The 16,545-nt window shown below is 41.8% G+C and overlaps 1 protein-coding gene across 3 annotated transcripts; it reads right to left on the minus strand.

Annotated features, from left to right (window-relative positions):
- Positions 1–630: 630 nt before the first annotated feature.
- On the minus strand, positions 631–15,281 carry fgf13b (fibroblast growth factor 13b). Of its 3 annotated transcripts, none has more exons than XM_026372572.1 (5): positions 15,139–15,281; positions 6,771–6,881; positions 5,219–5,322; positions 3,758–3,956; positions 631–1,953 (listed from the first exon to the last, which is right to left on the minus strand). In XM_026372572.1, exons 1-5 carry the CDS (start codon positions 15,185–15,187, stop codon positions 1,814–1,816), a joined length of 603 nt encoding a protein of 200 aa, XP_026228357.1. In that variant the 5' UTR covers positions 15,188–15,281; the 3' UTR covers positions 631–1,813. The 3 variants fall into 3 exon arrangements, with proteins under 3 accessions (XP_026228357.1, XP_026228356.1, XP_026228358.1); XM_026372571.1 differs by lacking the exon at positions 15,139–15,281 and adding an exon at positions 7,386–7,949; XM_026372573.1 differs by lacking the exon at positions 15,139–15,281 and adding an exon at positions 7,196–7,355.
- Between the last annotated feature and the right edge of the window lie 1,264 nt (positions 15,282–16,545).

The following is a 16,545-nucleotide window of genomic DNA, read 5'->3' on the forward strand; positions in this document are numbered from 1 at the left end:
GTGTTTTTTACCTGCATTGCTAGCATCAGTCAACAGCATACACACAAATATGTTGTTTTTATTTTGCATATTGACTTTTTAAATATAAGTTTCAAGTCTAAACATACTAAACACTACTTAGAGAGTAACGTTTGGTGTCTGTGGTTCATGCACATCTCTATGGGATTAGTCGGTATGGAATCAAACGTTTGAGCATTTTGCACTTTGGGCCACTGGTAAATAATGTTGCAGCAGGTCTGTGAAAAGCACTGATCAGTGATTAAGATGTGACTGCAAGTACATCAGTACAGTTCAGTGATGCACTTTCAGATCCGCCTCCTTCTAAAGAAACTGAGATGAAAAACTGCACAACAACTTAGAAATTACATTAAAACTCAACAACAACTGCATTTTTGTCTAGAATCAATAGAAAGCCCAACACGATTCTGCCAGGACTTTCTGTTCAACACAGATGAAATTGTATACAGCCGTTTTTCAAAATTGTGCCAATAAAACCAGAATTACGGTGTTGCCGTGCCACTAGAGATCGCTGCTGTTGTAAAGGTGTATCTAATAAAGTAGTGAGTGAGTGTGTACAATAAAAGACAATATAGCCTTTGCACTTCTTTAGAAATAATTTATTTAGTGCATTTCTAGTCTGTCCATAGCAGGAACCAAAATATTAAATGAATCTGTGCTCCCATTGGTTCACTAAAGTTCTGGTCCAACACCATTGGTCCATTCGTGTTCTGGTGCAATACTATTGGTCCAGTTGTGTTCTAACACCCTCACATTAGTTCACTAGTGTTGTGGTATATCACTATTGGCTCACGAGTGTTCTCTTTTGGTCAGGAACACGTAAGACCAGAAAAAAGGACCGTCAGCATGCTGCTACTGAGCAGAGGTCCACAAGCTTCCATGCAACGACAAACTAACAAACAAACAGCAAGGGACAACAACAACAAACGGAAAGATAAACAACAGCATTGCTTGTAAGAAGTAAGCATGGAAGCATATACAGTAAACCTTATTTTAACCTGCTAAAGCCCTCAGGAGGTTTGTCGGATATACAACAGATCTTAAAAAGGTAAAATCCCCCACACCCCCAGACACACGCGTGCACTCACTCTCGCATGCACACACACATACACACACCTATTGCGAGCACAGCATGTTCTCAACCACTCACACACACACACACACACACACACACACACACACACACACACACAGTCGCACCTGCATGCAAACAAATTAACAATCATCATAAGTGTACAAGGAATACGTTCGTCATTTTTAAAAATATGACTTAACCCCATGAGCTCTGTGTAAACATAGCGTACGGTAGAATAGATAAAGACTTTCTTCCCTCCTTTGTCGCTCTGGAACTTTCTGGCCACTTGTCTTTTCATAGCAATAACTTGGTTAGTTAATACTTGGACTCTTTGGTTCTCTGTAACAGTCTGTTTATCTGACTTTGTGACTGACTGACTCTCTGTCCCTCTGTTCTTTCTCTCCCTCCCTTGTTCTATCTAGGTATAATATAGCAGGAAGAGTAGTCAAGGGAAGAGGTTCACAAGTCCTGTCCCTCTGCAGACCAAAGCAGCAGAGCCAGACGGATTGATTGTCCTTGATTTATTTACATCACAGTCAGTCACAGTGGGCTCCGTTAAGTGGAAGAACACATTCCTGTCCTCCTACCCCTCACCAGCCTGATGTGTGGGCGTATTGGCCTGAGCTCTGTGTATGTCTGTCTGTCTGTCAGTGTACATGTGTGTGCTTGGAAGTCAGTGTGTGTGTGTGGTTGTGCGCATGTTTGTGAGGGTTGGGGGGGCTAGGATAAGTCATTGTTGCTGGGCGTCTTCCCTCCGCCGTTAAGTAGAGCCGAAGCGCTGCGACTCTTGGTCGGTGTGCCGCTGCCTGACCGTGAGAGTTCTGTCAGGTCATGGAGGGAGGGCTCCCTGTACATGGCCACTGAACATACACACACACAAACACACAGATACACACAAGATAAGACTCATTAATTCAGTTTTTGGTATTTGTTATTAAATAATGTAGTTCTCTTGCAGATATAGCTGCATGTCAGCAGAGACACATTCAGATTTTTCTACAAAGATAAATCTCAGGTTTTGATGAAGCACCATGAAATGTGGATACATGATGAATTCTAGTGTATAATGAGCATAAAATAAACAATGTTAAGCAAATCAAGAATTTTTTTTCATTAAAGCCTTTAAATGACTTTTACTGCCACTTGGAGTCAGAGGAAATAAGCTGGAAAACAACACTGACATATTATCAGCTGCCTATCGATGCACATACTACATTAGCATTCATTTGAAGTCGTGCTTGTGTTTGTCTGATGAATGCAAGTCCAATATCCAGTCTCCTTTGTTTTGCTCTCTACTAATTCCTGAGGGAAATATTTTGCTCTTAAGCTGCTAAATGCTCCACTGTGTCCACCAGCTAGTTGGTACTGGAACCTTGTGTGTCTGCAGTAAATAGTGTACAATGGCTCTGAGCCTGCAACTGGTAAAGTAAACAAAGAATCATAAAGGCAATGACCTCAAGGAGGCTAAAACAAAAGTAGATATGGAATCTGTAGCTCTGTAGTGATGCTGTCTAAACTAGGTTTCCATTGGGGAAATCACACAAATTCCTTTTTGACTAAGGGATGAGTTCATGGTTCGGTGGTGGATTGTAAGTTAATGCCTGAGATTATCTCCAGCTGCTTGACTTTTATCATAGACACTAAACATGCAATGAAAGACAAAGTTCTCTATTTTCTTACTTAAGTCCTTCATAAACAAGTTAGAATTAGAACATTGTTATTGTTAATGTGTGTTTGTCAGATCCCTCTCTCTCATTCCTCATACATATTGTGTGTTTTGTGCTGTGCCCTGTGATTGGCTAATTTGAATTGATTGCGTCCACCTGAGTGGACAAGCTGCTGCCTATTTAAACCCCAGTGACAGTAACCTGCCCTCTTAGTTCAAAACATCTGGAAGTTGGTTTCGCAGCAGCTACAATTTTCATCCTGCAATTTGATGCAGCTATTAAGAAGAGAACCACAGATTACTTAGCTTGTAGCTATTTTACTAGCCTTGAAATGGGTAGTGCACATGTAGAAATAGGAAATGAAGAGGTTGCTATACTGATCAATCACTAAAACATCAGACAGTAAACATGCAAAACCAAAAAAGGGAAAGTAAGTCTGGGGGTAAAACAATCAGAAAAGCACAAATTCTATAAAATATGACAAGAATAATAGAATATAACACAGAGAGCAAAGAGACTGCTTGTCTCAGCAAACGTCATAAAGGCCAATTGCTTCATAAAACAGACAGAAAATCTGACTGAAACTTCAGGTTATTGCAATAACCCTGGATCTGTCCAGCATGTGCTACTGGAATGTAGATGATATGAGAAAGAAGGAAAGCAGCTGATAACTATATAACTCAATAGAGACCGTTCCTGTAAATAGGCATCTCATTAAATACTGCATCTCAAAGACCTTTCCTGGGAGTGGTAAGAAGAGTGGGGAACCTTAAACACTATTCCTGGTTCACCCAGATCAGAGGTCTCAACATGGTTCACAGGAGAGATTTAATTGCATCTACTTATTCTCCTTTCAAGAGCATCCAGACTTTAGTAATATGCAAAAAGTGTTTCATATTAAACTTCACCTTTACCTTACTTTACTTTACTGAATCTACCTGAAGGATTAGATCACAGTTGTGTTTGATGCAAATACATGAAAACACTTTAAATTTACCTTTGAGTGGTTTCGGTATGAAGTGTGCAGCAGCCTTGTTCTTCTTGACGTGGTTGCCCTTCATGATTCCACCCTCCTTGTTGAGTCCCAGGTACCAGGCCCGGCCCGAGGCCTGCTGCCGGTACAGCATGGAGGAGTACGTGACGTAGTAGTTCTCAAACACCGACTCCTTGAATTTACACTCCGGGGTGAAATGTTCCTGATGGAGAAAGGTGACAAATATTAAAACAAACTCACAAAGACAATGATGTGATTGAGTAGTAGTATATAGAAAGGTGGGTGGGTTGGGGTTGGTGGCAGAGAAGGAGCAGAGTAACAGAAGGTGTGTGTTTCTAATGGCAACTCCATTAAGAAGTGTTCAATCATGCCTCCATATTGCCACCAGTGTATTCATCCATCAGCTGGACCGCTCTTTGATTCATTATCTCAGCCTGGCTGTAGTCTCCGAGAACAAACTGCACCAACTTAGGACAGCTGACATTTGCATTTCCTTATTCCTGCATCTCCATAGCAACCGGCTACTCCCTTGAATACCAACCAGCCCACTGAGAGAAAGATGGTGCCCAGGTTGCCGGGGGAAACGGAAAGATACAGAAAAAGTGTTTTATTTTTTTCCTCCATCATCCATTAGTCTTATCTGAATTTTGATTAAGTTCTGTGTATGTGTAAGACAAACAAATGTGGTTAGCCTGTTTAAATCCACCTATCACACTATTTAGAGTGACTGTGGTTTCATTTTACATTTAATATCAGGTGGCAAGATGAAACAAGTGATACCAGTGTTATGATTGAAGCCAACGCTTCCTGATATTGTAGTGGAATACGTGCCTGCATAGCCGTAGCAGCATGGCTGTTATTACACTGGGGTGTGTAACATTTTTCTATTTCCTCTTTGTTAGCTGTGATCTTCTGGTCTCCCTGGCTTGTTTAGGTTGCTGGAAGTGCATGTTATTTTTGTTGATTCTTTTCTCTTATTGCATCTACGCCACCGACCACCACTGCTCGAGAGAGTGAGGCACTTAATGGACTGTACTGCAGCCAAACTGCCTTATGACTTGTCTGAGAAAATATATGCACAGTAGTAGTGTATACATTTATCGAGTTGGGAAAGGCATGCAAACAAACTTCAGGGGCCTTGCGTAAATGGACACAAAGTAATCTTCCAATCTAAGAATAACTGAAGGCAGATAAAGTAAAGGAGGCTGGAGGATGATTTGAAATCAATCCTGAGAAGACACAGTATCAGAGGACAGATAAGGAAGGCTGAGACACTAGAATACAACACCCAGTGGCAGCTGAGTCCCAAAGCAACACAGTACTTAACGTATTGATGCAATGATAGCTTTATAACGAGACTGGTCACACTGCTTCTCTAGTCAACTTGAACTATAGAAGAGGTTTTAGTCGCTAATGGTTGGTGGTGATGGTGAGGGTGGAGTGTGTAAACGTGTCGTGACCTACAGAGGTGTAGAGAAAACCTTCGTTGTTCATCGCCAGGTAGAGTTTGGTCTGGACGCCCTGGATGGCCACCACACGAAGCCCCACGGGGATCAGGTTGAACACAGCTATGTATGCACACACACACACACACACACATAGAGACGAGCACAGAAAGCAAACAAATGCACAATCACAAAGTGAACATAGAAGCAAACAGAGAGAAAAATCCTCATCAATATCAATTTAGCATCTGGTGTGTTGACACCTCCATTTTGCCAAAGAGAAGCTATTTTACAAGGTCAGTGAAGCGGGAAGGCTGCTACTGATTTAGCGCCTGTTATTTAACGTGGAATGAAAAGTGTAGAAATTATGAAAAGGCATGCAGCAAAGCAAGGTTTGGTAAATATTTGTTAGTGCAAGGACACATTACAACAATAAAACGATGATGAGACACAAACATTTTTACTATTATACATTTTTCAACCATTTTTCTGTTAATAGATTAAATACGTTTATAAAATGTAGTTTGTTTTTTTTTTGGCCAACAAGCTAAACTCCAACTATACTATATGATTTAAAATAATGCATTAGATAAGTTATATATTACAAAGGTAACAAACTAACTTGACCTCATTACAGCCCCATAGTTCTACTTTTGAACGTATTGTTTTAAATGTATAGCGAAGAGGACGTTCCATTTTTAAATTGCATTAAATTTTAAGCTGCGCTCTTGGTAAATAACCGAGGGTGTAGGCTTCAGCAGTAGGTGGTGTCACAAAAATCCAATAAAATATTAGCTTGTAGTCTGTGGAGCCTGAGAGGAGAAACAAAGGGGAGAAAGACAATTTTCAGTCTGTGATAACAATCGAAGGTATCTCTCTTTCTCCCATCTGGATTTTAACACTAATAAAATATTGTTTTTTGTTTTGTTGCTGTGGTTTATTCTGACGCTTTACATTAAGTAGGCACAAGCAAAAGTTTTGATGAGTCTGGCCCTTGTTCAATTAAACTTATTTAACCACGCGGTTATATGGAGATGTGAATTACATGGATTATCCATTCAAACTCACTGGCATGTGGGTCTGTGTTTACATGATGTGTGCACCATGTTATCATCTAATTAAAGTACACACTTCCTTTCTATCCATTTTTATACAGCAGTTGGTGGCCTGAGAAGTCGCAGAGATTAATGTGTGATGTTGGCAACACCAACTGTGCACGAGAAAGAGAGTGATTGCTGTCTGAAGCACAACAACAGAATTGAATTAACCATATCAATCACACATTGTGACCTGTGTGTGTGTGTGTGTGTGTGTGTGTGTGTGGCTGTGCATGAAAATAGACGGAGATACGGCAGGTGAAAGAGAACCTAGTATATTTCTTTATTTCAGGGATTTCAACATTGAACGTTATGTCCTGTGGCTATTTTTCAAGCAAAACAAAACAACAAACATCTCCAGTGCGATAATTTACATTCTTTTCTAATATATGACGAATAAAATGACTGGAAGATAACTGATAATAATATTGGCACATATCTGATTGGCCAGTAGTTAGTAGGCGTTAGACTTACCATAAGTGCTGTCTTCATCCTTGGTGCCATCAATGGTGCCATCAGGCTGCATCTGAAGCTGGAAGCCCTGACGACTGGAAAGTCTGGTGACAATGCCCTTTAACTGGGGCTCTGAGAGACGGAGATGAGACCCATTAAATACATTAATCCTTGTTAGGCTATGTGCAATCACAAAAATCAAATCAAGCAAATTTCCGGGAAACTGGAAATGTCAAATGAGAAGAAGCTGTTTATATCACTCGGCCTCAAGGGCCCGATATTGATCCCTGACCCCTGTACACACTGGCGCACATAGAAATCAATTGAATTGACAGCAAGAATAGCTCAAGCTTAAATTATGATTCTGTTTTTCTGAGCTCTTCATCAGTTATCACACATAGACGCTGCTATAACACTTAGCTGTGGGACAATATAAAGTTATTTACATGTGATGTTTGTGGTGTCATGCAACAGGATTAATTCCTGAGCCCCTGGAACAAGGAGAGAAATGAAGTGGTGAAGCAGCAGCCTTAGTGATGACAGAAAATGGTGTTGGTTGGTGGTGATTATGGTGATGATGGTGGTGAAGATGGTTGAGGTGGTGGTGCAGCCCATGGCTCTCCCCCACCCTCAGACCTGGTGGTCGCCTTCTCTTCCGTTTCTTCCTCGATCCAAACAATTTCACACGCGAGAACACGTTCAGTTTGCTCGGTTTCTCGTTTGTGCCTTTGCTGTTGCTCGGGCTGCCGCTGCCGCGGCACGCATTCGCCTTTTCTCTCTCCCTTGCCTGCCGCTTCTGGCGGATCAGGGAGCTGGCGATTGCCGCTGCCCGGGACATGTTCCCCCGGTGGAGTGAAACAAGGCTGTGCGTAACGGTTTGAGGGTGGGTTCACGAATGAGGCGGTGAGGGTGTGTGGGGTGCGGGGAGGGGGTCTACACCACCCACGGCTCAGTTCGCATCACACACCGGCCGCTGCAGTCTCGCAGATATCTTTAAAAAGCGTCCCGCATTCTCCATCCATGTGTCCGGGCGCTTCATTAAGTCGTAAAACAAATCCGGTAATGTGCCAGTGAGCGAGCGGTAACGACGCAGCCTCACGTCCCCCAAGGGGTCTGAATGGCAAACGCTGTCCAAATCCCCCCCTCAGGTGATTCAGGTGTCCCGAGAGAGCGTGCTGGAAGAAGAGTGGGTGCGTGAAGATCCAGTCCGGGTCCAAGTGGCGAATCAACAGCTTACAGGCTGGTGCGACCGACACCGGGGGCTGCTGTTCATGATCACTGCAGCTGCTGCCTCCTCGTCTTCTGCTGCTCTGCGCCGCTCCCCCAGCGATGCTCCGCTCCTCGACGCTGTCCGTGACAGAAATGCAGCAACCGGAATGTTTGTCAATGAAAAATCTCGGGGCTGGTTCAGTGGGAAAGGGATCATGATGCAGCCGTGCCGTTCATAAAACTGCAGCAGCCCTGCCCGCCCCGAGGAAGACGAACGAGGACAGGGGCGGTGGGGGGACGTGTTTATGTGGACGTGTTATGTATGTGTATCTCTGTAAGGGGAGGGGGGGCTTGATGAGGTCTTGGTGTGATGAAGGGTGCTTGGGCATCTCTGTTTCTCATCGGGCACCTGTAGCCCTGAAACCCCACGTGGCATGATATTTACATGTTACACTGAATACTGATGTGTGATAGGCAGGGAGATGTAGCTGGGTGAGGAGGGGGTGGAGAGGGGAGGACGTGGGGGGGGGGGGGTGGTAATATAGGAGGAGGAGTGAGGAAAATACGAAGCGAGAGAGGAGGGAGACAGGAGACAGACAGGTGAATGAATGAGAGGAGGAATAATGGGAAAGAGGGCGGAAGAGAGAAAATGAGATATTGAGTGTGTGTGTGTGTGTGTGTGTGTGTGTGTGTGTGTGTGTGTGTGTGTGTGTGTGTGTGTGTGTGTGTGTGTGTGTGTGTGTGTGTAATGGGGGAAGGGTGAAAAGAGAGAGATGCTTGTAAATAAACACACAACTTAAATGGATTTGGAAAAAATGATGAATGAAAGAGAGCAGGGAAATTTGAAGAGAGGCAGAAGTGATAACAGTATGCACACACTTAAAGCTTCATCATATACACATCTTAGTGTGGACATGATGTGTGTGTGTGTGTGTGTGTGTGTGTGTGCATGAAAGAAGGGAGGGGAGAGAGGAGATGAAAATATACAGAGAAGGAACGAGAATATTTCATATAGGGGCACAGAGGAAACGAGTGAAGGAAGAATCCTGGAGAAGAGGAGACCTGGCAATTGTGTATATGACAGAGAGAGGGAGAGAAAGGAGGAGCTCCCATCTTATTTTGGTGCAGAGGTTCACCACTGCTGAAAGGCTGCAGCGTGCAAGAAGGATGTGAATAACGGAGGCAGCACTTCAGTTGGGATTGAGCTGTGCTGTTTTCTAGATGTTCCCTTTGCAGACGCACACATGCAGCAGCTGTCAGCCACTTCGCGCATGTCGTCCGGCCACAGGCAGCCCCTACAGGGAAACAGACTGCACAGCTGTCAGCGCCAAATACAGTTGCAACAGCGCATGGCAGCTGCACCTCCAGCAGCCAGAGAGAAAGAGGAGGTGGTGGACAGAGAGACAGCTGAATCAAGGCTGAGGTCGACCGGTGTCACCTGGCGCCAAACAGCAGGCAGAGCAAGTGCATGTCGTCGGCCAGTGGAAAAGGTAGTGAAAATCGATGGCTGGAGGCCAAGAGGATGCGGTGAGCAGTAAATTATATGACTGAAGAGGAGCCCCGTTGTAAGAATAAGCCAGTGGGTGGAGAAGAAAGTGATGGATTGTACACACACAAACTGAGGTCAGGACCTGGTCACTGGAGTTTTTAACCTGTCCTTGAAGCAAGGCTGAAGTTGCACCCATGGCCCTCTGGTTGGGTAAGACTATTGTAAATGTGCTGATAAATATTCTTTGGATGTTACTCTACTTTTAAACCCACATGCTTCTCTCTCACTGTAAAAGACTTCATAACCAACCTGTTAAGGAAAACACATAGAACCCATTAAAGAACCGATAAAATCACTGAAAGCTTGGTCTAGTCCTTCATCTTTCATTTATGAGATGCCTGCTTTTAAATGCACACCACGTGCCCCCAGAAGCAAAACACTGACACGCAAACAAGAGCCAACTAAACACAACACAACAATACAAACTGCACGGTAAACAAATGGTCAACGAAACAGACTGTGATGAACCAAAACTCTGCCAACATGTAAACATAAAAGCATTAATATGTGAGATATATGTTATATATATGGTTTGGTTGGAGCTATGTGGCGCCTCCTACAGCCAGTTTAAGGGGTTAACAACGCAGGAGGAGGTTGATAACTAGAAAAAAAATTAGACTAGTCAGGGTTGTATCCATCAAAAATGGGAGTCGACCGTGTTCCTGGACTCTTGGCACCTCAAAGGGGCTGCCTGTCCACTATTCCCCCACTGTGGGACTAATAAAGGTTTCTAAAAAAAATAAAATCTGCCCTGATGGTATGGGTTTAACTGGTCCAAGTTCAGGATCAACAACACCAGATACGCTTTAAAGATGACATCAGTCTGAAATGGATTCAGTACAATAACTACAGCAGCTTCACAGAACCGGCTCAGCAAGAAGGGCACGCCCGGAGCTGGTTTCAGCACCACGGACAGCGGCTCAAGTTTTAATGGGCTTAAAAAAACTAATTCAACTTAATTAAGACCAAAACTGATCTAAATATATAAAACACAACTTTTAAAAATGTTGATTTCAACATTTTGAGAACATGTTTGTCTCTATATAAACTTTTTCCCCTCTGCTCTGTCTCAGTCTGTTCATAAAGCACATTACACACAGAGAGTCGAACCGAGCTGATCTCCACAGTTTCCTTTAACTTCTTTTAAATAGAACCAAGTCAAATTTTGTTCTTTGTGTTCGTTTCTCCTGTTCCTACCTGAGGTCGATCGACGGAGAGGAAAAGTCATGCTGCGTCCGTGGAGCTCCGGAGCCTTGTGCTCATGACTTTTCGCACTTCCTGTTGTGAGCTGCTCCACAAAAAGAGGAGGAATTACCGAAGTTCAAACCAGAGAAGTCTCCACGGCATTGGATCCATTAAGGCCGCGCACATGGCGTTGACGGGAGATCATTACAGAACATTAGAGGCCATTAAGCCGTTGGAACCGGTCATTAATGATTCATCTTGAGGCCCCGCTGATCTGGCACAATGAGAGAGGGAGGGAGCCAGCAGGCCGTTCCCAAATCCAAAGATCTATCGAGGTAGCAGTGTGGATGTGTGTGTGAGAGATCAGAGTAAAACCGAACTGTGAGACACAGACACCGTGTATTCATAAAGACTGTCTGTTGACCTCCCATTAACATCTGATCTTAACCAGGCACCATTCATGGGGCATTTTTAGTGCATCTGTCTTAATTAAAAAGCAAGAGTAGCTGTGGAAAAGTCACTTCAGCCCTGCAACTAAGGATTATTTAAATTTATTAAATAATAATTTATTAAATAACCTATAAAAAAGACACTCCAAAACCAAATATAACCAAATCTCATTTCATGTAAGGTTAAAACAACAACAGCCACAAGTAAAAAGCTAAATCTAGGGAATCCTGTAGTTTGAACTTTATTAATCCCACATAGAAAGGGAGACTACTGAGTTCATTAAGAGCTGAAACATGCTAAGAACATGTAAAATACAGGAAAACAATCTAACAACAAAGGACAAGAGTGACTGAGCTCTTGGTTTTATGCCTAACAAAATAAAAACAACTACTACACAAAGAAATTCTAGTGTTACCAACCAAACAAGCAAACAAACTAAAACAAAATCTAATCTTCACTCACTCCAAACTCAGCTTGCACAGCTAAATATTGTTCTAAACCCATAAAGCTTTATTTGATTCCAGTAGAGATTTGGAATATCTAATAAACTCTACAAGTATATTAACCTACTGTACAACCAGCATGTTGGAAAGAAGGAAAACACACAACAAAATGTCCTTGATGCAAATGAGCCTTAAAAGAATGCATTCATTGTCTTTGCACTGCAACTCTAATGCACACAGTCACAGTGCATTATATAATAGCATATATAATAACATCAGTCAGAGCAGTGCTGCCGGTCCACATTACACACAGGCGCTACACATCAACCCATAACTCTGTATTATCAGCCCATTATATTGCTGTGCTGTTATGGTACTTCCTGTGAAGCAGCCTGTTAAAACACACATCAGCCGCATCACTGAGATCCTACAGAAAGTGGTAGATTGCAGAGCGTCTGTAGCTGCATATGCTGCAGTGCAGGCGCAGCGACTGTACAGTATAAGAGGCTGAGGAGAATGCCCACTCAGCAACTTGAAAAGTAAAGCAAAGCAGAAGCAGCATCGAAATTATCTAAGAAACATATAGTTCCTATTCAAATTTTCTAAATCTCTGGAAGACTACAAACACCATCTTATTCTCGTGATGTCCACCTAATTCTAATTGTGTTATTATATTATGTCTTCCTGTGATCAAGCAGGTAGATTGACTCGCTGTGGGTTCACACTTCCTTCTTTCTGCCTTGAATTCGCTTTGTTTTGCTCTGAACTTGGAGCTTTAAAGAAACTTAATGCCTCCAGAAATAGCTTTGGAACCTTGGCTCAAAGGAGGAAGCCATGTAGACGCCAGCAGGTGGAGTTTGGTAAAAGGTTCCAGGGCCAAAAGCCTGGGCAGGTAGCCAGTATCTGATCACTATAATTCAACAAAACCTCTGCAGCTCTTTCTCTTTTTTTAAGAATACTGTCTGTAGTTCACCAGCAGTGATTGATATTATCAGCCACTAGATGGCTCCATATTATCACTGATGATTCTCTAGAAAACTGAAGGTTGACTGTAAAAATGGGTGAAACTGCTACTATAACACTTTAATTAGACTGTAAATACTCACTGGCGACTGATGAAGATGTCTTGTTCTTCATAACTACATCCTTTATATCTTAGATATCTAATTATAAGATAATAAATCAACGAATGCAGTCATGAAAAACTAAGAATCTACAGACAGTTTAATATAATTTATTATCACATGACTAAAAACATGGCTGGTGAATTCTTCTTTTCAAGTGGTGGACACACGATTCCTTATTTACCCCCAAAAGGTGAAACTAGAGCAAACGTTTGTGTTTATTATTTTAAAGGTGCATTATTGCTGGACGTTATGCTAAAAGTAAGATGTAGTTCAATGATAGACTGTATGTGAGCGGCTTAATTGCTGTACAGTCCGGGTTAATTATGGTGAATTCTCTCCCGCTGCTTACACGAACATAGTTATAATCTGCACTTATAAACCTAACCTCTACAAGAACAAGATGTTAATGAGTTCTTGTTCTGCCCAAACATAATCCTTAAAATTACTATTATTATATACAGAATAGTACAAGGAAATGTGTCTATAAGCCGGCTTGTATGTCCACCTGAGAGAAAGAGATATTTTAAACACAGAGTACAGATTTATCAATGTCAGAGCAGACGTTTGAGGTGTTTGGGGTTTTTTTGTGTTGTTGCAATGAACTCTCTGTATTTTTAAATAACTATATTCATATTAACTCTCCTATTATATTGGAAGTGCAAACTAGCACATGGTTTGTTGTTGCCTTCATCATTAAAACTAAATTAATATCAATAATCTTTCCCAGAGATTTGGGAGCGATGTCCTTTTGTTCACTTTAATTGTGACTGCACACGTGTTTAAGTCTCACAGTAGTTAATTTGGATTGTACTGAAGAGTCCACGTCATTCATGTTGTATTCACCCTGAGTAAAAACACAAAGGAAGCATAACAGGACTGTTGTATGTTCCTGGGAATCCATTACACTGTGCAGGTGTTAGTACTGTTCTCGTCCAACAGTGGATTTATCGTCTTATAAAACTCATCTTCTTGTTTACTAGCTCGGTTTTATTGCCTTTTCTGTTTATTGATTTGTTTGTTTTGTACCCTTTAAAGCTACTTTATAAGTAAAAGCCTCCATAAATAAAGTTTATTACTACAGTTGGATTTAGTTAAATGTCATGTTGCTATGGAAACCGATTCCCCCCCTGATAAAGCATTATCTGTGATTTGTGATTTAACTCCGTTTTCTGATTAGTCCAGACCTCAAACACCAGCACTGTGGTCTGAAATCTGTTAAATACACTGATCAAAAACCAGACATCATTTCTTTAGTGTGTGCTCATAACTGATCCGCTGCAGTAGCTAGAGAGTAAAGAATATATCTTCACATGTGCAGTACAACGAGGCGAAGAGGATGCTGCACTAGAAAACAAGGGACAAGGGACATCCATCTGAGATTGATGGTTTCTCATTAGAGTTTTTAAACCGGCCACACACTGCACCCTTTTACTACACAGCCTTTAAGTGTGACAGGGCATGACTGCTAGGTTGGCATTATGCTGGCGTAACTAAATCATGGAAGCTAAAAAAATAACATGCATTTGACTGTAAAGTGTTGTCTTCAAACTTCATTGGAAGTTGGTTTTAGTTGAGGAAGACAGAAGCGTTAAAGTCTCGCTGAGGTCATAAAACATGAAAACCAAAGAAAGGAAGTAGAACGCTACAACCTTTTTTTCTTATACCCAACTATTTCAGGTATGATCATAGATATTTAACTTACAGTAGATACTATGAAGGTGTTCATTCATATCTTGCACAATATCCTCCATAATACCATGTGATTTAACTTGCTTGATCTCAGTTCCTATAGTCAACATATCACCTTTAATAATGTTGATCTGATCTGTTGAGTTGTGGAATGACTCTAATTTCTCTGCAGGTTGATAAAACCGTGCTGCACGTCTCTGCTCTTTATGAATGAGGAAAGGTCCTAAATTCACACTATTCTGCACAATAGCTTCAGGGCAACTCCCTTTCTGTCTCCATGGCGATGATAGTTTCCCAGTTTCCTTTGCGGTGAATCGCGCGTCGATTTTATTGCTGTCCAGAGGGGAGAAAATGAATTTGTGTGTGTGCTACTGAAATTACATCTGAGAACAGAAAACGCTTCTGTGGGTAAAATAATATCATTTTAAAAGATCGACATATTTTTGCGTGTTGCATATTGGAATGAGCCGCTTGCGAGATTTATGGGACTCCTGCTACAACTGTATTAAAGCTGCAATGTGCAAAACGTGCGCAGAGAAAATGAAAATGAAATTGTCTTTAAACAGCCTCCAGTTTCTGAACGCTTCTGTAGTGCAACAGTAATTCAGTTAGTCCCTTTGTGTGCTCTGTTGTCTGCACTGTGGGGACAAAGGGAACAAGAATCGCGCTTTACCAGCTTCACCAAACGCGTAAAAATGTCATTCTTCACTGTTACTGACTGATGCGTTATCACTCACCTTTGGAGGCATGGTCTTTGTCCTCTTTGAATTTCGCTTTTCCGCTCATGGGGCACCTTCCGCCGCTGCTGCTGGCTGCTGGAATCAAACTTCAGATGACTGAGGCAGGGACGCGGTTACTTTTTCATCCTCCTCTGATGCGTCTTTCCTCCACTCACGGCAGTGGCAGTCCAACTCTGGTCCTCTTCCCTCTCTCTCTCTCTCTCCTTCTCTTTACACACACAGCCTGTGTCACCATGAACCAACAGGAGCTCTCGCAAACGTGCAGAACTGCAATCCCAGACTGAGAAAGACGACTTTACAATGTGCCCCCAGAGGCACTTAACGACTTTATAGACGTGTCAGCGCGTATTTGGAGAAAATACACCACGCATAATACTTTATTTAGTTGAGTTATGAGCCATTAAGAACACATTTAGTGTTATTGTTTATGTGCCACAAGCTGGGAACAATGACTCCTTAACACTCCTATGTGACTATTAATGGTTTACAAACTAATTAATGACTTAATAGGTTATTTATACAAAGTAATTACTACTAATTGTGAAGTTACATATGTCAGAGTTGTTAATAAAGAGTTGCAGGCTTCTCGGCTTCAGTAATCTGAATCATAAAAAATCAAATAAATGAATTTCACTACAGTTGTTATGCTGTTGTTAATACATTGATTTGTCCTGAAATTCTGCAAAAGTAAGTAGCGGACAAGTATATCTGATGAATTTATAGGTAAAAAGACAAAGGAAGTGAGGAGGGTTTTCCACAACCCGGCAATTCAGAAGCTGCGCTAATTGATATTTGTATACTTAATCTACGAAGTTAAATTAACAATTATAAAACCATACTGGAGTTAGAGCTCATAAATCACTACTTTCACATAGGATCTCCTCCTGCCACTAAGGTTGTCTGTGGTCCAATAAATGCAGCTCAACATGCAAACTCAGCAGTCTAGATCTATGCAAATGTGTCAGTTTATTGATCAATTGATCAATTTGAGGTGGAAAATAACTCGCATTTTATCTCAGGTCAGTCTACTTGAACATTTTGATTTCCCCAGTGTGAACAGTTATAAAATTCAGTCTCGTGTAGGCCTAAATCTCTTTGTTTATTTGACTCAGTCACCAGTTTACTGTTGTGTAGATAGCTGGATACCTGCAGATGTTGCATGCAGGGATAACAATCATACCTCACAACTCAAACTCATTGATAGTAAAACATATATAACTTCTGATTCACCCGTGTTTCCTCTTCTCTTCTTTCCACAGCATCTTATCGGCCTCTTGTATAACAGGTCGATGATGTCAAGTTGTAATGGCTTTTTGACTCAGCTACTAAATGAGCCAACAGACCAAAGCACAACTGGCCCTTGGCCAGAGCCTCCTCTGGAGGATTACTGATCTGGGACCAGCT

Source organism: Anabas testudineus, chromosome 14 (genome assembly GCF_900324465.2).
Source record: "Anabas testudineus chromosome 14, fAnaTes1.2, whole genome shotgun sequence".
In the NCBI taxonomy this organism is placed as follows: Eukaryota; Metazoa; Chordata; class Actinopteri; order Anabantiformes; family Anabantidae; genus Anabas; species Anabas testudineus.